Source organism: Hermetia illucens, chromosome 3, assembly GCF_905115235.1.
Source record: "Hermetia illucens chromosome 3, iHerIll2.2.curated.20191125, whole genome shotgun sequence".
Classification (NCBI taxonomy): Eukaryota; Metazoa; Arthropoda; class Insecta; order Diptera; family Stratiomyidae; genus Hermetia; species Hermetia illucens.
In genome coordinates, this window is record NC_051851.1 from 133,286,114 (window position 1) to 133,311,816 (window position 25,703).

At 45.8% G+C, this 25,703-nt stretch overlaps 1 protein-coding gene across 1 annotated transcript; it reads left to right on the forward strand.

The window, feature by feature from the left end:
• The first annotated feature begins 96 nt into the window (after window positions 1-96).
• On the forward strand, window positions 97-24,489 carry LOC119652209 (protein croquemort-like). Its single transcript, XM_038056149.1, has 6 exons — window positions 97-278; window positions 22,354-22,492; window positions 22,565-22,867; window positions 22,931-23,727; window positions 23,786-23,876; window positions 23,936-24,489. The coding sequence occupies exons 2-6, from the start codon at window positions 22,367-22,369 to the stop codon at window positions 24,092-24,094; spliced, it is 1,476 nt and encodes a 491-aa protein (XP_037912077.1). The 5' UTR covers window positions 97-278; window positions 22,354-22,366; the 3' UTR covers window positions 24,095-24,489.
• The last annotated feature ends 1,214 nt before the right edge of the window (window positions 24,490-25,703 follow it).

The window sequence follows — 25,703 nt, forward strand, 5'->3', positions numbered from 1 at the left end:
TTAAGTTTTGCAATTACTTTCAAATCTCATCCATTTCATATCGGTTCCAGCTGGCAAGTCCGCAGCCACCAGATCTTAAATGTCAACGCGCCAGCTGTTCGCTGCATTAATGTGACTTTTGATAAGCCGATTAGTCGTCAGATTAGACCCGCGAATATCTCGTGTGACGCGAACAAAGCAATTTCGCACTTGTTTTCATGGTTGAACCGAGCGCATTTAGTGTCGTCTCCCCGGTGCAGTTGATTCGGAAAATTATTACCTGAGTGTGAATTGGGCTGGTAAGTAGCCTCGCAATTTTTATTAACCGGAAAGGCGGACTTGCTGAAAGTGGTTCTACTGGTTTTTCCCGCATCATCGCTCCGTGGTGAATTCGCCCAAGATTCGATTACTAATCGCACACCTTCGAGCAGAAGTAAACAAAAACAATTTCGCACAAAGAGCGACTGTGAAACAGCCTTGGTTTCTCGCGGATTGCGCAAAGGTGGGAAGAAGCACGCTAGCTTCCACCCGCGGTCGTTTGTCATTCAAAAGTAAATTTGGTTATCTCTTTGGAGCCAAGAGATCGAGGTGGCAACCAGGAGGTTTCGCTGCCGTGATGCGCTAGAATTTGAAAAGTGTATGGCGTTGAAAGTCCGTTATTGATCCGATTTTGAAGGGCACATTTGCAGGCATTGAAAAGCGAACTAAGCCCAATCGACCAACAAACGGCCCCGGAAATCATGAAACCTGGCCTGACTAGGGAAGCACAAAAACAGGCGCACAATCGACAATATTTAAGTTTTCGTCATTTTGGCTGACAATACTGCGTCGTAAAAACGCTTTTGATTGGAAGAGTTCGCTGCGATAGTGATATTCACGCGCAAGTGGAGCACGCTGCGCTCCTCTTCGCCAAAACAGAAGATAATTGAGTTTCAATCTTGAAAAAAACATGGCTTATCAGTTACAGACCGTATTCCGAATGCCTCAGATTCTAAACATAAGAAGCGAAATGTACATTGGTCTCATGACTAAGCCGCTTAGTCGTTTGTTGACTAAGTTCCACTTCCAAGTAATTCAGAACTCTGGCGTTCATGAGTTTTTAATATTGTTCTAATAAATATGCAAATCTCACTCTCCTAACTTCGCTGTTGTCTGGGCTAGGAAACGCCCAAGGTCAACAGTTCAACTCAACTTGCCAAACCAAGGCCAAATCACTGCAAACTATCGCGGTTATTGCTCAAGCCCCGTGGGGTAATGTGTGTCGAGTACAAAGAAATGATAGTTTGACTCTAAAAATATCCATGGGCTTATCAGCAATGAACTGGCGATCACCTTTGGTACGGTGTTCGTCTATCAACTGCTGAGTCCAATTTTGAAATAGATTTCTTCTTCCACGATACTTTTACCATTGTTAACTTTTGGCTGGATTTGAGCAGACCGTAGGAATCCTTGTTGACCGAGCGATTGCACCCTCCACGTGTAAAGTCGGAACGTGTCCGGCTCACGATAACCACAGAGTCCTCCCAACTGATTTTTGTTGTAAGTTCACAATTGCGGAACCTATTTGTAATGACTTCTTGAAGAAGGGACCACCCAAGTCAATATCTAAGTTGGCCATGGCCAACCACGACCCCAGAATTATCTAAACCTAAAAACTTGGCCGTGTAGTTCCACCAGTACCTACCTGCACTTCTACTGAAGTGCCCATCGGCACGCCTCTGTGTTAGCCAGGCTCGAGAATAGGTTTGGGGGAGACACTTCAGTCTCTCACATCCAGAGCGCAATTAGTAGAAATTGTGATTTCTCGAAAATGAAATAATATATTGATTTGTGGTTTTTTTCATTTTAAAGATAAAGAAATCCGCTAATTCGATATCACTAAAAGCTGTCCGATGTCCTGACCTACGCCATCGCTCCATCTCAGGGAGGGTCTGCTTGGTTTTCTTTTTCTACCATAGATAATCCCCTCATGCCCACCTCAACCTTCTTCTTTTTCTTCAGCCTTTGTCCCGTTCACAAGCGGGGTCGGCTCGTCGAGATCGGTTTCGCCAGTTGGCTCCATCGAATGCCTGATCTGGATGCAATCTCGAGGCTTTTAAATCTCCATCTAGCGTATCAAGCCACCGTTTCCGCCTGCCTTTTGGTCGTTTACCATCGACTTCGATGTTCAGACCAATCTTGGCAAGTGAATTCTCGTTAGCACGAATTGCGTGACCATACCATCGAAGACGCCTCTCTCGCAATTTTTCCTCGATTGGTGCAGCACCATAACGATCGCGGATATCCCCATTTCGGATGTGTTCAAAACGCTACTAGTCCAACCCAACATCTTCGTCTCCATTACTGTAAGACGTGGTTCATTGTCTTTTATAGTCGGCCAACACTCAGAATCATAGAAAGCAACAGGACGGACAACATTGCGGTAAATTTTAGATTTGAGACGTTCGTTGATAAGTCGATTACAAGGAACACAATATGGAACGCCACTTCATCCAGGTTGCGTTAATACGTGAAGCAAGTTCATAATGCAGTTTTCTATTGGTTGATAGCATTTATCATCATCATCAACGGCGCAGCAACCGGTATCCGGTGGAGGTTTACCTTAGTAAGGAACTCCAGACATCCCGGTTTTGCGCTGAGGTCCACCAATTCGATATCCCTAAAAGCTGTCTGGCGTCCTGACCTACGCCATCGCTTCATCTCAGGCAGGGTCTTCTTTTTCTACCATAGATATTGTCCTTATAGACTTCCCGGGCTGGATCATCCTCATCCATACAGATTAAGTGATCCGCCCACCGTAACCTATTCAGGCGGATTTCATCCTCAATGTGACGGTGGTATCGCTCAAAGATTTCGTCGTTATGTAGGCTACGGAATCATTCGTCTTCATGTAGGGGGCCAAAAATTCTTCGGAAGATTCTTCTCTCGAACGCGGCCAAGAGTTCGCAATCTTTCTTGCTAAGAACCCAACTTTCCGAGGAATACATGAGGATTGGCAATTGTCTTGTACAGTAAGAACTTTGACCCTATGGTGAGACGTTTCGAGCGAAACAGTTTTTGTAAGCTGAAATAGGCTCTGTTGGTTGTCAACAACCGTGCGGGGATTTCATCATCGTAGCTGTTATCGGTTGTGATTTTCGACCCTAGATAGGAGAAATTATCAACGGTCTCAAAGTTGTAGTCTCCTATATTTATTCTTCCCGTTTAACCAATTCGATTTGATGTTGTTGGTTGGTTTTTGGCGCTGACGTTGCCACCATATACTTTGTCTTGCCTTCATTGATGTGCAGCCCAAGATCTCGCGCCCATCCCCGCCTGCTCGATCTGGATGAAGGCAGTTTATACGTCTCGGGTCGTTCTTCCCATGATGGCGATATCCTCTGGCATTTACCTCAGCATCCCGGATAACTCTCTCGAGGGCCAGGTTAAAGAGGACGGATGATAGGGCATCCCCTTGTCGTAGACCGTTGTTGATGTCGAATGGTCTTGAGAGTGATGCTGCTGCTTTTATCTGGCCTCGCACATTGGTCAGGGCCAGCCTAGTCAGTCTTATCAATTTCGTCGGGATACCAAATTCTCTCATGGTCGTGTACAGTTTTACCCTGTCTATGCTATCGTAGGCGGCTTTAAAGTCAACGAAGAGATGGTGCAACTGATGTCCATATTCCAACAGTTTTCCCATCGCTTTCCGCAAACAAAATCTCATCTGTCGCTGATTTGCCTGGAGCAAAGCCTCTTTGTCATAAGCCAATGATGTTGTGGGCATATAGGGCTAGCAAGATAGCGGAGAATATCTTATAGATGGTACTCAGCAACGTGATACCACTATAATTGCTGCGCTGTGTGATATCTCCCTTTTTATGTATGAGACAGATAGTGCCTCGTTGCCAATAGTCAGGCATTGATTCGCTGTCCCATACCTTGAGCACAAGTTGATGAACCACTTGGTGTAACTGGTCGCCTCCATATTTAACCAATTCGGCTGTAATTCCATCGGCTCCTGGCGACTTATGATTTTTTAGCCGATGAATTGCACAGACTGTTTCTCCTATACTTGATAGTGGCAGTATTTGTCCATCGTCTTCAGTTGGCGGAGCCTCAACCTCGCCGATGTCTTGGTTGTTCAGTAGCTCATCAAAGTACTCAACCCATCGCTCCAATATGTCCATTCTGTCGGAAATCAGATTTCCCTCTTTGTCTCGGCAGGATGATCATCGGGATGTATAAGGCTTCATCCTACTGACTTGTTGGTAAAACTTCCGCGCCCGGTGTGGTTGTTCCTTGTACTTTTCTAGTTCACAGACTTGTTGGTTCTCCCAGGCTTCCCTTTTCCGTCTGTGAAGTCGCTTCTCCGCTCAACGGAGTTCATATAAGTCTCTGCGCGTACTCTTCGAGAATACAACATTACTCGATATGCAGCATCCGTTCCGTTGCTAGACTCTTTTTGCGACTGGGGCCAAGTATATTTGTGGCCGTATTTATGATAACGTTCTTCAGGTGATTGTGAAGAGCATTTGTTGATGCTTCATCTCCAGGATCTCTGTTGACTGCGGTTATTGCGGCATCCATTTCCCTCTTATAGGTGTTGCAGAGGGCTGTGTTGTGAATGGCTTCAGTATTCGGTCTCACCTGATTGTCAGAGGGAATTGTAGGTGGTGTTGTAATTCGAGCTCGGAGCTGCATGCCAACGAGATAGTGATCCGAGTCTATATTGGCCCCCCTATATGTTCTAACGTTCATCAAGGCTGAGAGGTGGCAGCGTTCGATCAACACGTGGTCAATTTGGTTGAAAGTGGTTCCGTCTAGAGAGGCCCACGTATGTTTGTGGAACCGTTTCCACGCAAACCAGGTACTCCCAATAACCATTTCGTGCGATTATTATTATTTTGTTAAGGGAAAGTCGCACCGCGTCCTTGAAGAACTATTGTGCCCCTTTTACTGGTTATAGTGTACCTGTTGATCATAGTATCTCAAGCAGGCCAGTAACCGTTAGGAACTTTAGTATGTTCCCCACTTCCAGAAGTTTCAGCTTTGCATCTGGTATTAAGTGTTCTCCCAGATGTATCGACCTACTTTGCACAAGTGCTGGACACTGTCCCAGGACGTGCATAGAGGTTTCGTCCTCCTCCTCACAGAACCTGCAGGCAGTGTCCGTAGATATCCCTAGCTTCCCTAGGTGGTAGTTCAGCCGACAATGACCAGTGAGAATTCCCACTATGATTCGGAGGTTCTTTTTGGTGAGGTTTAAGCAATCCTTTGTGCGCATGGGTTCGTATCCCCCAATAAGCACCCTGGACTGCTCCATCCCTGGTAGGCCCGCCCAATATAGTTCCCTCAACCGTTTTTCTTCGTTTCTTAGATTCATAGCCATGAAACCGTTTCCGATTCCACAGAAGGGTTCTGGCCCGTATAAAGGCATCCCTGCTCCCTTCTTGGCTAGTTCATCCGCTGCCTCATTGCCTTCCAGCCCAGCATGGCCTGGAACCCAAAGTATCCAGACCTTGTTGGACGAGCTGAGTGTATTCAGTCTCTCAAGGCATTCCCATACCAGTTTAGAGTTCACCTGGTTGGACCTAAGTGCCTTGATCGCTGCTTGGCTATCGGTGAGAATAGCTATGTTCTGCCCCCTGTAGTTCCTTTGCAGATTAAAGGAGGCACATTTGTCTATGGCGTAAATTTCCGCCTGGAATATGCTAGTGTACCTGCCCATTGGCTCAAAGTACATTTTCCTTGGACCAATGACACCGGCACCCGCTCCCTCTGCTGTGAGGGATCCGTCAGTGTACCAAGTAATCAGTTGCTGGTTTAAGCCGTATGTCACAGCCACGCTTTCCCAGTTTGTCTTGTTACTCCAACGTGTTTCAAACTTCTTATCGAAGTGAAACCTCGTTGTCATGTTGTCCCTCGGTATCAGTAATTCGGGATACCGCCTAGAAAGGATATCAATCTTCCTTCGATTTAGGCAGCTCCCCGCCTCACTCATGCTACCGGCCATCCTGAATATTGATCTCCTTGCCTGCATCTGTATGTGCAGATGGAGAGGGGTTAATCCCAGAAGGACCTCCAGGGATGCCGTTGGGCATGTCCTCATTGCCCCACTGATACACACGCAAGCCAGCCTTTGGAGTTTATGTAATTCCCTGGCTTGTGTGCTGAGTTGGGTTCTTTCTGCCCAGATTACCGCTCCATAGGTAATCATTGGTCTTACTATTGCAGTATATATCCAAAGTAGTATCTTCGGGCTACAACCCCATTTTTTTCCTGCTATGGATCTGCAAGTCATCAGAGCCCTCGTGGCTTTCCGACAAGTGTTTCCGACATGTGTCTTCCAGAGTAATTTTTGGTCTAGCGTGATTCCCAAGTATTTGACCTCTGTTTCTCGTTTCACCTCCATATCATGTAATGTTATGGCTTGCAGGTGATCCAGCTTACGCCTCCTAGTGAATGGTACTATGGTGGTTTTGGTTGGGTTGATCCGCAGTCCCACCTTCCTGCACCAGGCACTAGTAACCCTTAATCCAGTTTGGATTCTATCACATAGGGTATCTTCATATTTGCCCCTACAGATTAGAACAATGTCGTCCGCGTAGCCCTGGACTTGTATTCCAGTATTAGTTAACACGTCCAGGAGTTCATCCACTACCATACTCCACATCAGCGGCGATAGTACTCCGCCCTGTGGACAGCCTTGAGTGGTGTTCATGATAATAGAATTTGTACCTGTTTGTACCTCTATTTGTCTGCTTTCTAGCATTTTGCCCATCCAGAGTGCCAGGGTGTTTCCCACTCCTTTGCGGCTCAGGGCATCCTGTATCTCTGTGTGCGATGTGTTGTCGAATGCTCCTTCGATATCCAAAAACGCGCACAGTGCAATTTCTTTTGTTTCAATGGCGTCCCGTAGTACCTCTGTCAGCTGATACAGAGCAGTTTCAGTTGACCTTCCTGCCCGGTAAGCGTGTTGACAGTGATGTAAGGGATTACGCTTTAGAACGTTAGTTCTAATATAGTTGTCTATTACCTTCTCCACCGTTTTGAGTACGAACGATGTTAGGCAGATTGGTCTGAAAGATTTAGGGTGAAAAGGATCCTTTTTACCCGCCTTCGGAATAAAGACCACTTTTGCCCGTCTCCATGCCCTTGGTATGTAACCCAGTGCTATGCTCCCCCTTACCACCCTCAGAAGAGACTCTAGGATAATTCCTAGGCCTCTCTGGATAAGTGCAGGGAAAATGCCATCTGCTCCGGGAGATTTCATTGGTTGAAAGGTTCCCACTGCCCATCTTAGCCTAGCTTCTGAGCATACCTCTTTTGCTAGTTTCCAGCTCTCTTTCCTTCCCCTTTTATTCGTTGTTGGGGTGTCAGGCAGATTATTGTCGCCTGCCGCCGAGGGGTAGGACCCCGGGAAATGAGTTCTGAGAAGCAGGTGTACCCTGTCCTCCTCATTCTCGGTGAATGTCCCATCTTCCTTTTTCAAGCAGACAGAGGATATTCTCCCGTCTTTGGCTACAGCCTTGTACAGCCTAGTTGCTTCTGTGATCTGTTCAATCCCTTCACAGAATTCCCTAAAGCTGTTCCGTTTCGCTTCCCTGATGGCGTTGCTATACGCAGTCAGTGCATTCTTATACCTCCGCCAGTCCCCGGTTCGTTTTGCCCGGTTAAAGAGTTTTCGTACCTCCGTTCTCATTCTGGCTAAGTTTCTGTTCCACCATGGTACATCCCTTGATGACTTGACTGTCTTGGCCGGACAGCTGGCCTCATATGCGTCAATGACGATTGTGTTGAGGTCTTCCACCACCGTTTCTAATTCTAATTCGCTCCTGATGTCACCGCTCCCTTGAAGGTGGGCAATGTTGTTGCTCAGGTGCATTGTGTAGGATTCCCAATCCGTTCTCTTGGGATTCCTTATTATTCTTTTTATTTCGGAGTTACCCTCAATGTCGAATCTGATTATCCTGTGATCAGACATTGAGGGTTCATCCGACACCCTCCAATTCCTGACCATCCCGTTCATTAGGGTATTTCCTAGAGTTATATCTAGTACCTCTTGTCTGGTGCTGGTCACAAATGTTGGAGTGTTCCCTACGTTGTATATTTCTAACTTATTACTAAGAATAAATTCGAGAAGGTACTCACCTCTACGATTAGTGTCACTGCTTCCCTACACTACGTGGTGGGCGTTGGCATCGCAGCCGAGAAGAAGTGGTAACGCCCTCTCCTCGCAATACTCAGTCAGCTTTGCGACTTGTTCCGGTGGAGCCCGGCTCTCGTCTCCTGGGAAGTATCCCGATGCTACCACTACCTTTCGAGTGCTCCTCCCGGCTTCCAATGAGACTTGGATAGCCACAAGGTCCCCGGTTAAGAACTCTGAAAGACATATGTATTTTAGATTACGTTTGAGAATTATGCAAGCTCTTGGTTTTTCACAAGACGAGTCCCAAATTACCTGCATGTCTCCTCCTTGCAGACCGCGAATCTGCCCCCGGTACACCCAGGGCTCCTGAGCCAGCACTATTCCAATGTTCTCCTTGGAATTTGCCCTTGCAATCACTGCAGATGCAGCTCTCGCATGGTGGAGGTTTATCTGGGCTATCCTAGTGCTGGCCATTGGCTCCGTTATTGTTTGGAGCTCTTCTCCACTGTCGGAGTGTCACCCTCCTCCTCCGACATGGCGCTTTCCTGCGCGTCGCTGTCCACCCCGAGCCCTAGCAGTCCTAGGTCTAGGTCGTCCAGCTTCTGCTCTTCACTGGGCAGCAGGTCTATTTCCCTGGTTGATCCCGTTCTTTCCGCCTCTATGGCTTCCGCGACTTCTTCAGGGACCTCGGTAAGTTTTCCACCCGATGCCTCCTCCGAGGTCTCTTTCCTTGGCTTTTCCTTGTGCACATGCACGGGTATGTTGCCAAATCGGTAGTTGATATGAAACTCCGACGTTTAATTGCCTCTAGGGATCGGTCATCTACCCCGATCGTGAGGAGTTTACCCTTTCCCTCCACCTTGCTTCTGAAGACTCTCCATAGTCGAGTATGGAGATCTTCGTTCTGAGCAATTAGGAGTCTCATGAGGTCTTCTGTTACTATTGCCGCGGCCTTTGGGAGAAAAACTGTCACCATGTGGGCTCCTGGTATATCATCTCCAGCACATGTTGACAGTTCCACCCCTTCCCAGCCTGGCAATCTAGGAATTATGGTTCTGACCCATTCTGCGGTACCTTCCGTCGCGCAGTCCACCAGTATAAGGCCTGGTCGAAAGCGTATCCCGGTGAACACCAGTTTCGACGTCCATCCCTTGATCATCTGCTTGACGACAAGTTCTTCAATGGTTTCCTGTTCCTCCCGAGTGAGTATTTGCTCGGGAAACCTTTTTGGCAGTATGGCCAGTCGAATGCCCTTGACCGCACTAGCATAGCTAATGCCGGGCTTCCTGGGTCCTGCCTTCACTCCTGACCTGCCCGGGTTTTCTCCTCCCGTGGGTTCAGGTCTGGGTTTTTTGGGGGCATTCCCTTCATGCGGGCTGATCTCTGCTGCTCCCCGCTTTCTCGGCTCCGGTAGAGATGGCTTAGGTCTGTCCTGAGCCTTCTTAAGGGCCTCTTCTGGTTTCAGGCCTTCCTTCAGATAGCGCAGGTACCATTTAACCCCGGCGCCACTGAGACCTGTCTCCTTCCTGACGTCTGTTATATTTATCTCAGACGTGCTTTTGCTGGTCCCTGCTCTTTGAGCAGTGGTGTTCGTTGGCTGTAGTCCATGCAGTATACCAATGCTCACCTTGGATCCACTGCTTGACGTCCCAACTTCTCCGTTCTTGGGTGTAGTCACCTGGCTTTCAGTAATTCGGAGACGTGCCTCCACCTGATTAACCAGTTTTGGTGCGGTACGGGGCCCCGCTTTTTTGGTTTTTGTTTTTTTTTTCAATTTAGTACTCATTTGATTCCCACGAGTATGGGGGTTAAGAGGTCCGCCGTGCCATAGCCCCCCGTAGCACGGTAAGATCTAACTTACTCACTGAGGCGACCAGGTATCAGTGAGGCTCCGTTCGAATACAGTCAGTTACCCCCGACTGCAAACTATCCAATGGGCACGGTTCGCATGACACCCTGGATTGGGGGAGGTGTTTTTCGACTCCCCAGTCTAGATCCGTAGCGTTTTGTTAATAGTAGGGTCACCTCGTACAGGGTGTGGCTATCACCACTCACTAACGGTCTTGGTAGACGAGAGGCTTGGCCCCTGAAAAGGCACACACCGTCCCAGAGGAGAGACAACTCATCCTTAGACAAAGATAGGTTGGCCTCAGGGAGCTATGTTCCGCATCAGTCTATCCTGCAGTACACTGCTTGACCCCTATTTCGTGCGATACTGCTAACTGAATAATCCGCAGTCCGTTATCATTGGTATCCTTATGTAAGCTATGGGCGCCGACGTATCGCCTGAATATAGGCACCGTCCCTACTTGACTGTTAAAATCTCCAAGTATGATTTTGATATCATACTTGGGATAGGCTTCGAGGGTCCAGTTTTTTCTGTAGGGACGTGAACATTTATGAGGCCTATATTTCTAAATTTGCCTAGCAAACGCAGAGTGCATAGCCGCGCTTATATTTTCAAAGCCGATAACAGCAGGTTTCGTTTTTGGCAGAATAAGGAACCTACTCCGAGGACATGATTTACTGGATGGCCACTATAATATATGGTGTAGTGGCTCTTCTATAGGAAATCGGTCACTCTCCAGCGCATCTCTTGCAACGCTGTTACATCAGCCTTATATTGGGACAGGATATCGGCTAGCTGCTCAGCATCATCCGGTCTGTGCAGGGAACGCAAGTTCTATGAGAAAATGCACAAATCGTTATTCCGTTGTCGTTGCCGGGTTTTTCATTTAAAGTCTATCCTGTTTGTGGCTTCGTAACATCGGTTTTCCGTGTAGGGTTGTCAGCCCTACCCATCCTAACCCCCAACCTGGAGGACCAGTTGGTACAATTTGCCTCATTTTTAGGCGCGGGAGACTCGCCTTCTTCCTTCTTCGATTGTAATTTTTCATTAAAGAAGAACTACCGGCAATCACCACGTGGGGGTGGATATAGGACTTGGTAGTGGAGCTGGTGGTGATGGGTCAGCAGGCGTTTCGCCCTGGGATACTACCCTTTGACGTTTTGTTATACCCAGAACTATATTAGTTGTTAGAATTGCTCTTTTTTTGAAACTTTAATCCAACTTCTCCTGCTTTTTAACCAAACCGTGAATCCGAAGAAGGAAGGGTAAATATTATTTTTTTAGAACACATGTAGTTATTGCCCGAACTAACGGGATCGGTTGAAAATTAGAGGTAGGGTAGGTAGGTAAATGGGTATTAGTGGCCGCTCCGAGGGGCTCAATTAGAGCTGTGGTGCGCCGTTTTGATGCCTCAAACTTCTAAGATCGTAACTGCTGTTATGATAGCCAGGAGGCAAAGTCCAGCCGGCTCAGATCTTCAGAGCCAGCCCGTAGCATTCACGAAGGAAAGCAGCTCTTCCACCTTGCAGCTAGAAATCTTCCTGAAGTCAGCAAAGAATAGTTTACCTAGTGTCCACAGTCTGATTCTAACTACAGTGTACAGCAGGCTGTTAAGTAGTACGAGCAGATTCCACCCTTGACAGTGGCCAGCGGGATACAGACTGTACCCGCCGAAAGACCCCCAATCCATTAGATACACTGTGTGTATTCGAGAAAATCCACATTCCGACTTCATAGTCCATCTTTGATCTATAGGTGAAGAATACTGTGTTAGCACGTCGTCGGTCTTCCACTTTGCCCTAGTTTTCCGAGGTATTTGAACTAGGATTTTACTATGGGCGTAAAGCTTCGCTGTTTAGCATCCAAACTCCCGTAGTCTGGCGCACGATTTTAGTAGGGTTTTTTTTTCAAAACTGCAATTTATTGGATTATCTTATAAAAAGCACATTTCCCGGGAGACAACAAGGGAAGATCGCTTACAAAAATTATATTTGTTTAAAGATTGCAAGAATTTTTATCTAATGAATATTTTCTTTGTACTATTATAGAATTGTTAACACGTTGTTGGCCACTCGTCCTTTTATAACTCAGTTCTTGAAGAACGTACTAGAAACATGTTACCAATGACCTATAACGAACTAAATACGTAGATTCACTTACCTGTATACGTACAAAACAAATGACACCCCTCAGTTCAATAAAACTAGTGATACCCTAGTTTTGTTCAGCCTGTCTAATTGCATCTTGTGTCAGTTTTATTAAAGTAGAGTCATGTGGTTGTTTATTAAGTATGCATTAGCCGTGGATTAGTAAATCTGATTCTACGGAATATGGAATACTTTCCTTAATTATGATATAAATTTTGGTAATAGTATTTCAACAGCTAGTTGCATTTCAATGAATATCATTATCTTATCAATGGGGATATCCATTCTTAAATTTGATATGAATATTGAATATTAAAATGTGTTCACCGATAATATATCTAAGATCTAATTCCTTTTTTACGATATTTGTCATCAAGGGGTAGAGGCTTTTTATCAGTATTTGCTTTAGTTATCCATTTCTCTTTATTTCTTACAGTATTTGTGAGAATATCTTTTTTACTGAGATAAGCTATCTCATTTGGCGTTATGTATTTATTATTGTTTAAAGATACAAACATAGTTCTATTGAATCAAGTAATTTGAAGTCTTGATCTTCTTGTTTTTGCCTTTGCAAAGATATCCGTAATTATTCATTTAAGAACTCTTGCGTAACTTCAATTCAAAAGAATTTCCAATTTTGTGATACGGTGAGCGTAAAAGAGAGGATATGCCTTGCTCTTCTTGCCATTCTTATATTTTTAATACTTATGATGGGGACATCATTGTCAAATACTATGGGTTTTGGGGCTATTCTATTAAATATATTCTGTAACGAATTTATAAGAGTAACCTATTGTCTATTGGCTAATTTCGGTGCAGTTAAAAATTTGCTAAATTTATCAATACATGCAAGATATGGACTTTTACTATCTTGAAGCCGTACGTCTACATGATGAATTTCCCTTATATCCGATGGGGCTAGTGTCATACTAGGTGGTTTTTTGGAGGATATACAGTAGTGGTCAAAACTTTGTGAACTACTCTGTGAAGGGGCAGGTAGGTAGGTATCAGTGGCCGCTCCGAGGAGCCCAATTAGCGCTTTGGTGCGCCGTGACTGTTATTATGGAAGCAGGGAGGCAGCGTTCAGCCGGCTCGGATCTTCAGAGCCAGCCCGTAGCATTCACGAAAGAAAGCAGCTCTCCCGCCCTGCAGCTAGAAATCTCTGTGAGGTCCCCAAAGAATGGTTTACCCAGTTTCCGCAGACTGACTCTAGCCAGAGCTCTGCAATCGCAGAGAAAGTGCATGAGGGTTTCCCTTCCTTCTCTGCAGCTTCGGCAATGCGAATTGTAGGGTATGCCGAGCCTAGCGGCATGGTCCCCTACGGGCCAGTGCCCCGTCAAGACCGCCGCAATCTTGAATGCATTTGCACGCGTCTGGCACAGGAGCTCTCGTGATCGGGCTAGGTTATAAGCTGGCCAAATTCTCCTTGACTTGGAACAGCTCGTAAGCCTTCGCCATCTTAGGCCCGCGGCTGCTAGGTAGTGCGAGTAGGCTCGGCCCCCGACAACCGCCAGCGAAACACCGACTGTATTCGCCGAAGGACTGCCAAGAGCAGAGCTTCGCCTGGCCAATCCGTCAGCCCGTTCATTTCCATCTATGTTCCTATGCCCGGGAACCCAGAGGAGAGTGACCTTGAGCGTGCCGCGCATTGCCCCACCAGCCTGGAAGATGTTGTCGCTGAGTACAAGACCTTGATGGTCGCTTGACTGTCGGTTAGAATGGCTATGTTACGCTTGGGACTCGAATCTCGCTCCAATCATCGGCAGACTTCCAATATCGCCAGTACTTCCGTCTGGAATACACTGGCGAAACCTGGGAACCACACGACTTGGATACACTGTGTGTATTCGAGAAAACCCCCGCGCCGGCTCCACAGGCCATCTTTGATCCGTCCGTAAAGAATAATGTGTCACAACCTTGTAACACGCCGCCGGTCTTCCACTTTGCCCTGGTGGGAAAGTCCACAGCAAAGTTTCTCGTAAAGTTCAGCTTGCGTGCGGAATAGTCCGTAGGGAATGCCCAGATTTCCCGAGGTCCTTCATCTAGGATGTTGCTATGGTCGTAGGCTTCCTTGATGGCGTTGATACCAACGTCTATATCCAAGAAGGCAACGGTGCCAATTACCTCGTGGAGGGCGGTTTCAGTGGATTTTCCTTTGAGGTAGGCATGCTGGGACTTAGAGAAAGGCATTCTCTCCATAGTCGTCCTTAAATCAATGTCCAGGACACGCTCTAGGGTCTTCAGCACGAAAGAGGTCAGGCTGATTGGTCGAAAGTCCTTCGCGGACCCAAGACCACGCCTGCCCGCTTTCGATATGAAAACCATTCGTACGCGCCTCCAGGACTGTGGTACCTGTCCTAAAGAGATGCAGCTCCGGTAAATCTCAACAAGCCACGGCACAACCCTCTCCTGCTGCTTCTGTAGCATGACTGGCATTATGCCATCTGGGCATGGAGATTTATATGCGGGGAAGCTGTTTATAGCCCATCCGATCTTATCCTCGGTAATTACCGATTTGATAGTCTCGCACGGCTGGGGTGGCCGCAAACCCTCCAAGCAAAGTTCTGATTCACAGTCCTCCTCGCTGGCGGGAAAGTGCGTTTGAACCAGCAGCTCCAAGGTTTCGCTAGAAGATTCCGTCCAGGAGCCTTCTAACTTTTTAAGAAAGGATGGGCTCTTATGTTCCTTGGACAGAATATTACTGAGCCTCGCGGATTCACTGATGCGTCTGACAATAGTCCAACCAAGACCGGCTCTTGGCGATCCTGATGGCCGACTTGTCCTTCTTCAGGCTCTGTGAAGAGAATCAAATGCTTGTAAAATTTTTATTTTTTGATGTATTTCAACAAAATTTTTTTGTGTTGAAACTTTCTGTATATTCTTTCGCATGGAGGTTACAGCTGTGAATTGAAATTGTAAAATTTTTAACCGGTCAAGACTTTTTTTTAACCTTACAGTCTTTAAAAGATGCCTCGTACTAAAACTAACTACCGATAAGTGCAATCGAGAATGGTAACACTTTATGAGAAGTCGGAGTGCTTTTTGGTGTCACAAACTCTGCGCTATGCAGAGTCCAAAAACAGAAAGGTGTACGGTAGATCGTTGAAAAAGAGGTGGATGCCTAACTCACTTAACGAAATCAATGCGCAGATCCTTGATTAACGCTGCGCGAGACAATTTGCACAAAAATAGTACACATGTTCGAAGAAAGCTGCTGAATTATAATGTTCAAATATCGACACCAGCTGCTTAGCGTCTTTTGCGGTTGTGAAACAATTGATTTTTACTAATATGGCTTAATGATAATAACTTTTGGTAAAAATGGACGGTATTGAATGAAGTGCTCTAACACTCTTCAAGGCCCTGATCCAATATGGATTGTTGCGCCAACGATTATTATATTCCGAGTTGTCACAATCTCGGCAGATGACAGATTCTTAATACTAGCACTAAATGCCAAGCATTCAGGCTCGGACGATCATACCTACTTAAAAACTAAAGCGGGCGCTAGTAGTGGTGGCCGGTGGTAGGTCAATGGGAGAATCCGTCGAGAACTCCCCGCAACATCGAGCATGTATGCAGAACGGTGTACTTCTGCATGGTTTGAACCAGACTGTGCAAATCAGCATATCAAGGGAAGCCGTGAGGGATTTAGGTACAATACCTATGACAATATTATGGGAACCACAACCACCCGCTCGAGACGCCAAATTTCTTCGATTTCCCGAGCCACGTATTTCCGTTCATTGTTACCATTATGCGGGATAGCAACATCAATAACATACGATGAGCGACCCGTCTAGTCAACTAACAGTACGTCAGGCTTGTTATGTAAAATATGGCGACTTGCCGGTGCCAATACATGCTGTAAGCAAAACTATCAAGTACTGCTTGCGACTCATATCGATAAATCGGACATGTTCCCGTGATCAGCCCATGCTTGTATGCAAGGTTTTGATGAATGACCTTACATACAGCATTATGCCTGGTGAAGTATTGCACCAGCGTCATTACAGTGCAGCCAGAAATGAGATGGTCCAACGTCTCTAACGCTGAACCACACATTCCGCACTGGTTATTCTCCACCCGTTCTTTAATGATGAGCTGTTTATAAATTCGGGTGGCGAGCAAGTCGTCCTGAATGGCACACATGAACCAGCAAAGAGCTCCCCAGCACACAGCCGTCTGTTCGACAAATGGCTGCCAAAGATAATTCACGTGTTTACTGTGCATTGTCTTCAACTTCCATTCATAGATCCGCTCTTGGTCCGACTTCACCCCATTCAGACGATTGAAAGGTCAATCCTTCAAGTTAAGTGGAGTCAGTCCACAGTCTGCCTTACAGGCAGCCGCATGCAAGGATCCCCTGGTTTTTTGCTTTAAAAATAAGCGCGCAGCGAGTCGACTTGACGATGATGGTGCGTCGCCACGTCAACCACGCCCCTACCTCCGATGTCACGAAGCAGGTTCATGCGCTCCACGGCAGAGTTCGGATGATACATTCGGAATTTGGACATAGTAGTCAGTATCCGCCGCTGGACGTTTTCCAGATCGGTCTTCGTCCACGGCAATATTCCGAATGCATAAGCCAGTGAAGGGATAGCGAATACATTTATTTTATTTTTCCCCGAGAGATGCGATTTCAGCACCAGCTTTACACGTCGCAGGAATTCGGACAGCATCCTTCAGATCACCAATTCGAGCATGGCTTGCTTGCAGAATTCCTAAGTACTTGTAGAAGTCTGTCTCGGTCATAGCTTCGATGCGGAGATCACCAATGCTTTGTCTGGCATGCGGCTTGTGATGACCTTTGCGGATGGCTTGGATCCTACACTTGTCTGATCCAAACTCCATCCGAATATCACGGCTGAACATCTCTATTATTCGTGGTCAGTACTAGCATACAGCTTGATGTCATCTAAGTACATCAAGTGTGTCAGTTGGCACTTAGCACGTAGGCCATACTTTATTGCAAAACCATGCCCTATAGCTTCATTCAGTAGCCACGAAAGGGAGTTCAGTGCCATACAAAACCAAATGGGACTCAAGGAATCCCCCTGGAAGATGCCCCTCCGTAAACGGATGGGCTCTGAGGTTTTAGCACACTCAGATGTATACACTCATAAGGTGGTATATCACCCTTCCTTGACTGTCGCCAAAAACCTTATTAGTTTCGGATCAACGCGATACAAACGTAGGATATCGATTAGCCAGATATGCGGGACGCTATCGAAAAACTTGGCATAATCGATATAACAACTAAAGAGGTTTCTTTGGCCTCTAGTTGCTAGTCCTACAACTATCGAATCGATAATGAGTTGCTCTTTGCAACCCCTTGACCCAACTCGGCAGCTTCAGCTCCTCGGACAGAATGTTGTTGGTATCGAGGTGCACATTGACCCTTCCACTAATAATGGATGTTATGAATTCGTAGAGGGTTGGTAAGCAAGTAATCGGTCTTGTGTCTGCGGAGTCCCACACCGTGTCCTTCTTAAGGATAAGGTAGGTATTCCCCGCAGTGGGGAATGGTGGAAATTCCTCCGGCCGACTAATGACCTGATTTATGCTGTGTGCCAACTAACCATGTGTACTTGTGAATTTTTCGTACCAGAAGTTCTGCACCCGATCCAGACCTGAGCCCCTCCATTTTTTGAACTATTTATGGCTCGTCGAACTTCCTCTTCGGTAACATTCGTAAAATTCATGCCAGACGTTGTAACATGGCGGGTGTCTTCGGCGATGATTCATTCAGCATGCTGGGCGGGTAACCCCAAAAGTCCACCCTAATATTTTTTCGCTTTCGTTACCGAAAACTGTACTGTCTGGACACTCTGTTGGGAATCGTTGAGAGATCTGAAAAACTACGTGGGTTCCTCGCGTACGTTACATTCTGGACACGTCTGGAGTGCGTTTCGCCATACCGTTGTTACCGGCTGATGTAGTGTGTCCAGAATTTCAACTAAGGATGTCTCACTGGGGATAGCATAGTTCCTGTGAACCCTCTGCAATTTATTCTTCACCTGTCTGCTGGCATTGCCAAAGTTGAATTGAGCCAACTTAGCAATGTCCTGTCTTAGTGAGTCCCGCCGATGTTCTAGACGAATTTTTCATGGTGGATCTCTTCGGTCACTCAAAATATTAACGCGAAAGCGAATCTTCTGACCGTGCAATCTGACAGCCGTAACTGCACCACAATACACAAGTGATTGTAGTTGCAGCAGCGACATATCAGCACACAGACGAGGTGTAATCTCATTGATTTGAGATTGAGTTACTGGAGTTGCTGGAGATACATAGAGCCTGGGGATACCTGGTCTATCCAGATCCGAAAATTCTATACACGCTCTTTGGAATTCGTCTCGAACCTCAGCGAAAACCTCAGCTGGACGGTGGAGAAGAGTGCTTCGGCGAGTACTGAAACTGTTACCTGCAGTGCGGCGTGGTGCTGTTGATACCGCCGCCTCTGCCCCCATCGACTCTCGGTCATCAGTTTCCCCCCATGACCTCAAGTCGAACACACTCCCTGATGATGGCCGGGATTGTGTCGCTGCGAGTAATAATGCGGTACTGGTCTGGGACTCGCTGCACAGTCACGTGCGCGAATCGCGGGGAAACGCTCGACGAATCTCTGGTGCAACAAGGGGCAGTAAGATATACCCGCCCCCGCCGTTACTTCGTAGTAGGAGCGGATGATGAAGAGGTTCATTTCTTCAGTCCACTTCATTCGCTGCCTACGCGAACCTGCTGAAGTGGTCGCCACAGATTGTGGCGAAACAGCTGCAGCAGGCGGAGCATTGCTCCTGATCGTCGTGGCGCCTAGACGTCGAACCACCCCCCGACTAGCGATTTCGATGCCGCGCTGTCCATTACGAGAGCCCGACCCAGTCACCAAGTCAGACGACTCCCGCCGGGTATCCGTACCGGACCTTAAATTCCTTCTTCTTCTCATAGATGGATTTGCATTTTATACCTAAATACGAGGTGTGCGGATAGCTTCCTCAGTGAGTAATCTGCAAGACTGCAAAACCCCTGCTCTTTCCTCACCTACCCCCTGAGACGATGCGGTGGCGTACTGTGGCCCTACTCCTTTCACAACCGCGCTTGGAACCGACTTCGGCGGAGTTTAGTTTATTTATTTAGTCTTTATTTTCTTAATTTAAATTACACGATATAAATTAAATAGAGAGCAGTCACCTCTCTCCTCGAGCTAATCTTGACTAAAACTTCAACTCACATCGAAAAACAATTTTTGCTGTCAAGAATTGTTTTTCAATGTCATTACCACCACGATTCACACTTGCGTGCGTCTGACACGCAAGCTGGTCGTTCCGCTACAACACTCCACCCCAAGCTGAAACCAAAGGGGGTTTCAGCGAGGAACCCGAGGCACAGCTCACACAACTCAATTGCCGCAATTTAAAACAGACGCAACGCCCTTCTCTGAACGAAGGCCCCCGCCGTTGAGGCTGTAATGATGTTGGCCTTGCTCAAGGACTTCGAAGGGGCCCTCATAAGATGGCTTCAGCGGCTTCCGAGGAGCGTCCGATCTAATTAGGACATGCGTACAGAAATCGAGATCCCTGGGCACGGGTACGGCTACGGGTTTCGCTTGGTTCATGGGTGGTGGCGGCTTCAGCTTTAGCATTACGTCCTTGAGCATACGCAACAGATCGGTAGGGTTGAGTCCCGACCTGATGTCGAGAACAGGGTCGTTCTCCCCGTATACCAGTTCGGCAGGACTTGCAGCAAATTCTTCGCGATTGGCTGTTCAGAGGCCAAGAAGAACAAGTGGCAGGACCTGCGACCAACAAGGGTCGTCTTAGGCCATTATATCAGCATCCAGCGTCTTGTGCTACTTTTCGAACATCCCATTGGACTGCGAGTGGTACGCGGTTATGCGGAGGCGTTTAAAGCCGTGATTTTGCCCAATTCTGAGAAAAAAGAGGATTCAAGCTGCATTTTTTGGTCGGTGATTATAATTGCTGGCACACCAAAGGGTGGAATCCATTCTCGAGAGAGGCTTGGTAGACCGAAGAAAAACTCCTACCTCTTTCCTCACATGCTTTGTAGTTTTGCACTTCTGGTATGCAATGCACTGTCTGGACCAAATTAATATCCTTGTTCATGGACGGCCAGAAATACTTTGCGGTGACTAACCGATTCGTTGTCCGAATGCCCGGATGTGTGAAATACTTCTTTTCGGAAATCGCCCAAAATATATGGCCTTGGTCCCTTGTCTGAGGTCTCGCAGTATATACTAGATGTTGAGCCGAAGATAGCAAACTCCCTAAACGTATATTTGGAGTTGGTCCTTAAGATCTACAGAACTGCGTCATCCTTCTGCGCCTCGTCGATTGCCGGAAAATCGACCATGACGGGGATCTTGACCTCAGCAACACGTGACAAAGCGTTAGTAACCACGTTATCTTTTCCAGATACGTGTTGAATGTAGGAAATGAACTGGCTGATAAAGTTCACGTACTGAAGTTGACGAGAGGACGTTTTGTCGGGCTTTTGTTCTGAAGCAAAAGTGAGTGGTTTATGGTCCGTGAACAACGTAAACGGCCTACTTTCCATGGAATATCGGAAGTATTTAAATGCGAGGTACGCGGCGAGTAACTCACGATCATAAGTGCTGTAGTCCCGTTGAGCGGGATTGAGCTGTTTAGAGAATAAGCTCAACGACTGCTAGATATGATTCACTTTTTGGTGAAGAGCAACACCTACGGCAATGTCTGAGGCATCGACGAATACAGCTAGAGGTGCATCTTGCTGAAGGAATGCCAGAAGTGTAGCATCCACCAGCTATTGCTTGGTGATTTCAAACGCCTGGCCTCACAATCAGACGGGAGGATCGATTGATGGTGAGCGCCTTTGGGCAGGAAACGACGATTGAAGTTTTTACATGCCCAAGAATCTTCTGAGATCCTTAACAGTTTTCGGAAGCGGAAAGCTCGAAATTGCTTGCACCTTGACTGGGTCCGGTGGCCAAGGAATCTCACTTGCGATTGTAGAAATTTGCACTTTTCAACGTTAAGGTGCTTCAAATGCTCAGACTCAGAGGAAGACGCGACCAGATATACGAAACAGAAATTGAGGTTTCGCATCACAGAGTGGATGAATCACTGAAAGATTTGCGCCACGTTGCACAGCCATCCTTGTGAACTCGAAGTGTCTGAAAGGTGTTCATATTGCCGTTTTCGGAATGTCTTCGGGAGCTACAGGTATGGCGGAAAGACCAACTTACATCTCGCATGTATGTAGTAAGCAAGTTGGTCGTTCCACCACACTGGCGTGGGATCGAAAACGGGCGGCCTGATTTCAGGGATTCGATTTCAATACCCAATTTAATGGGCAGTCACTAAACCTGCTTGGGAATGCCGTATAAGAGGAGCCCGCAGCTAAGTCATTATAAGGCAAGCGAACAAAGCAGGTAAGTAATCGTGTTTTCCGCACGATGGAATTTCTGCGCCGATTTCCGATGATCCACAGGAGCTAAGTGGGCAGAATTGAATGAAACACTCGTTTTGATTTGTGGCTGCTGGCAGATCCGTGCTATCTCCTTGGTTGGGGGCGGGGGGTCGGATTAATCAACACTTTTTGACGGCGGCGGTTCTAGTTGCATTGCACAGGGTTAAAAAATTCGGGTGGCGGGGCCGCGATTATTGCACAAGTCAAGATACGTAAGCAGAGGTTGCCAAACGCATTCCAAACATTTCTGTTCTGCGGGATCACCACTTTATAGTAAATTTTTTTGTTATTCATCTACAATATATTAAAGATTTTTATTAATTTTGTAAATTATTACGGAGCAAATACCGGTGGAAGACCTTCACTCCAAGTACAAACAACCATTTAATTGAAAGTGCTTACTTCACTCGTTTATTAAGTTATTTTTTTTTTTGCTAGTTCGCCTCATTTTTTGTGAAACCTTATCTCCGAAGCCACATTCATTAACTCGGCATTCTCCAACGTTTCAACACAAAGAGGCTTTCACTTTTTCATCAAAATATCAATTTGTCTAGCTGAGTTTGATGTGAAAATGAACCACTAAAAATTGATCACAGTAATAAGCAGAACAAATCCAATTTTCGGTCGAATTATTCTAACAAGACACAAAAAAGTAAATAGAAATAAAAATTGGGGGAATCACTGCATTCACCAGCAAAACCGCCCAATGGCTAACTGTTTAACTATTAATTTTCTCATCATACATACAAAATCTCAATACATACTTTTACTTTCAGCATCGGCATCATAATGTGCTCGAACTGCAGCGAAAAACAACGTAAATGCTGGCTGTTTGGAGTCGGAGTTTTCCTTGCCTGTTGTGCAATAATCTTAGGGTTAATATGGCCTAACTTGGGTCAAAGTATCGTCAATTCGGTAATAGTTTTGCAATCATCGAAAAAAACTGAAAGATAATCACTGAAAGGTTTCTTGTCGTTAATTTTTCAGAAATTAAAATTCAAGAATGGATCAATGCTGTTCAATAGTTGGCTGGAAACACCAATCCCAATACACATAAAATTCCATTTATTCAACTGGACGAACCCCGAGAAAATTAACAATGCTAGTGTTAAGCCCCATTTCGAAGAATGTGGTCCATACGTATTTACCGAGAAACATACCCGAGTAAACCTCACATGGCACGACAACGGGACGATATCGTACAATCAAATACGTACCTGGCATTTCGATGAATCTTTGTCAAATGGAAGTTTAGATGATATGATCACATTTCTTAATCCAGTTACAGCGGTAAGTTGCAAAGTTTCAAGTTTAGTGGAAAATTACGAAGATCTCCCATTCACCTCCTTTCAGACGGTCGTCAATATGATGAAAGACAAATGGCCGATCATTAAAGAAATAGTTAACAAATTGTTAATTAAAAAGGGGGGCACACTAACTGCTACCAAGAAAGTTAGGGAGGTTCTTTTCGATGGATACGAAGACCCCCTGTTGGCGTTTTTGAAGAAGTTAAACATATCCAACATTCCCTTTAATAAATTTGGCTGGTTTTTCGGTCGAAACAATTCCTACACCTATGATGGCCGCTTTACAATGTTCACCGATCAATATGACGCAACTTCTCTTGGGTACTTAACACATTGGAACGGAAGAAACCTGACAGGATATTATGAAGGCGAATGTGGGAAAGTTTTCGGCTCTAGTGGTGAACTATGGCCACGTCAAATGAAGCCGAATAGTCCGAAATCTATTTTCATACCGGATTTGTGCCGAACCATTACCCTAAACATCAATGAAAAGTTCGAAAAGTATGGCCTTGAAGGCTCACAGTATACAGGAGACAATCATGTATTTGACAATGGTCATATTTACAAAGACACTCGATGTTTTTGTCCAGAAAAAGATTTCAATAAGTGCCCACCCACTGGGGTTTTAGACATATCAAAGTGCAAATTCGGTGCGCCTGCTGCAATGTCCTATCCGCATTTTTACTTAGCTGATCCAAGATACGTGAAGGCAGTAAGTGGCTTAAGCCCTAACGAATCCCTTCACAAATTTACCGCCGCCTTAGAACCAAAGACGGGGATACCGCTGGATTTAGCAGCCCGGATTCAATTGAACATGTTTCTTCGACAGGACAAATACTTCGAGTAAGTCAGTTTGATCCTTGTACTAGGATGCAAAATTAAAAAGGAATTTTCTTTTCAGTGTCTACAAAGATGTCCAGAATGTACTTTTGCCAGCATTTTGGTTTGCCATGACTGTGTCTATAGATGAAACTTTTGCCAGCCAAGTCAAGGTAACCGTTTGATGTTCGATCACCGAATTTGGTTATTAATTTTGACTACAATCTTTCAGCTTGCCTTATCGCTTCCAGGTTTAGGATTCTACGTTGCCTGTGGACTATTTACCGTAGCTGTGATAATTATAGTAGTAGGCATTGTGTTAAGTCTAACAAAGTCCTGGGTACGCAGTACCCAAGAAGATGAGGAAGTGCTTACCGATAACATGAATTAAAGATTTTTTTATTATTTTTTTACCATGTAAGCAATAAATATATAAGGAAGTTCGTTCCTGTTGCCTTCCTGTTTTGCCAGAAAAAAAAGTATTATCATCACTTAATTTTTAAGAAGGGCACTCTTAGTTTATTTTTTCTAGAGGAGTCGGTATGATGAGTATGAGACCCATATCTAGCTTTACCTCAAGGACGATTGTCCAGTTTCGCAACCCAAATTTTTCTATTGATAATTCCGTATTCAGTTATATCAAATTTATGAAAATAAGTTGCAAATTTCGCCCGACCAGTGTTAAACTTGTTTATTGTTCCTTATTGATAATTTTTTGTCTTTTTGTAAAAAACTTTTTGATTCTGGTAAATAAAATGGCCATCCAAGCCACAAACTTGTTGAAAAGAAACGTGTTATTATTACAAACTTTGTTTAGAAATTCTTGACGGGTTAAAACGAAAAACAGTGGTGATCAGTTCACAGACTTACAGACTTTCCGGGTGGGATCATCCTCATCCATACGGATTAAGTGACCCGCCCACGATAACCTATTGAGCCAGATTTTACCCACAATCAGACGGTCATGGTATCGCAGTTTTTGTAAGCTGAAACAGGCTTTATTGGCTGACAACAACCGTGTGCGGATTTCATCATCGTAGCTGTGATCGGTGTGATTTTCGACCCTAGATAGGAGAAATGATCAACGGTCTCGAAGTTGTATTCTCCTATCTTTATTCTTCCCGTTTGACCAGTGCGGTTCGATGTTGTTGATTGGTTGGTTTTCGGTACTGACGTTGCCCCCATATACTTTGTCTTGCCTTCATTGATGTCCACCCCAAGATCTCGCGCCGTCTGCTCGATCTGGATGAAGTTTGTACGTCTCCGGTGGTTCTTCCCATTATGTCGATATCGTCAGCATAGGCCAGTAGTTGGGTGGACTTGAAGAGGATCGTACCTCTTGCATTTACCTCAGCATCACGGATCACTTTCTCAAGGGCCAGGTTAAAGAGGATGCATGATAGAGCTTCCCCTTGTCGTAGACCGTTGTTGATGTCGAATGGCCTTGAGAGTGATCCTGCTGCTTTTATCTGGCCTCGCACATTCGTCAGGGTCAGCCTAGTCAGTCTTATAAGTTTCGTCGAGATACCGAATTCTCTCATGGCGGTGTACAGCTTTACCCTGGCTATGCTATCATAGGCGGATTTAAAGTCGATGAATAGATGGTGCAATTGTTGTCCATATTCAAACAGTTTTTCCATCGCTTGCCGCAGAGAAAAAATCTGATCTGTTGCTGATTTGCCTGGAGTGAAGCCTCTGATGCCAATGATGTTCTAGGCGTATGGGGCTATCCGGCCCAGCAATATAGCAGAGAATATCATAGATGGTACTCAGCAACGTGATACCTCTATAATTGCTGCACTGTATGATATCTCCCTTTTTATGTATGAGACAGATAATGCCTGTCCCAAACTTTGAGCAGAAGTTGATGAACCACTTGGTGTAACTGGTCGCCTCCATATTTAACCAATTCGGCTGTAATTCCATCAGCTCCTGGCGACTTATGATTTTTTAGCCGATGAATTGCACGGACTGTTTCTCCTATACTTGATGGTGGCAGT

Excerpts from the sequence above, each read along its gene's own strand:
- LOC119652209 (XM_038056149.1), top strand. The coding sequence starts at position 22,367 with ATGTGCTCGAACTGCAGCGAAAAACAACGTAAATGCTGGCTGTTTGGA. Across the intron at positions 22,493-22,564 it reads GTCAAAGTATCGTCAATTCG|AAATTAAAATTCAAGAATGG; the intron begins GTAATAGTTTTG and ends TTAATTTTTCAG. Across the intron at positions 22,868-22,930 it reads TTCTTAATCCAGTTACAGCG|ACGGTCGTCAATATGATGAA; the intron begins GTAAGTTGCAAA and ends ACCTCCTTTCAG.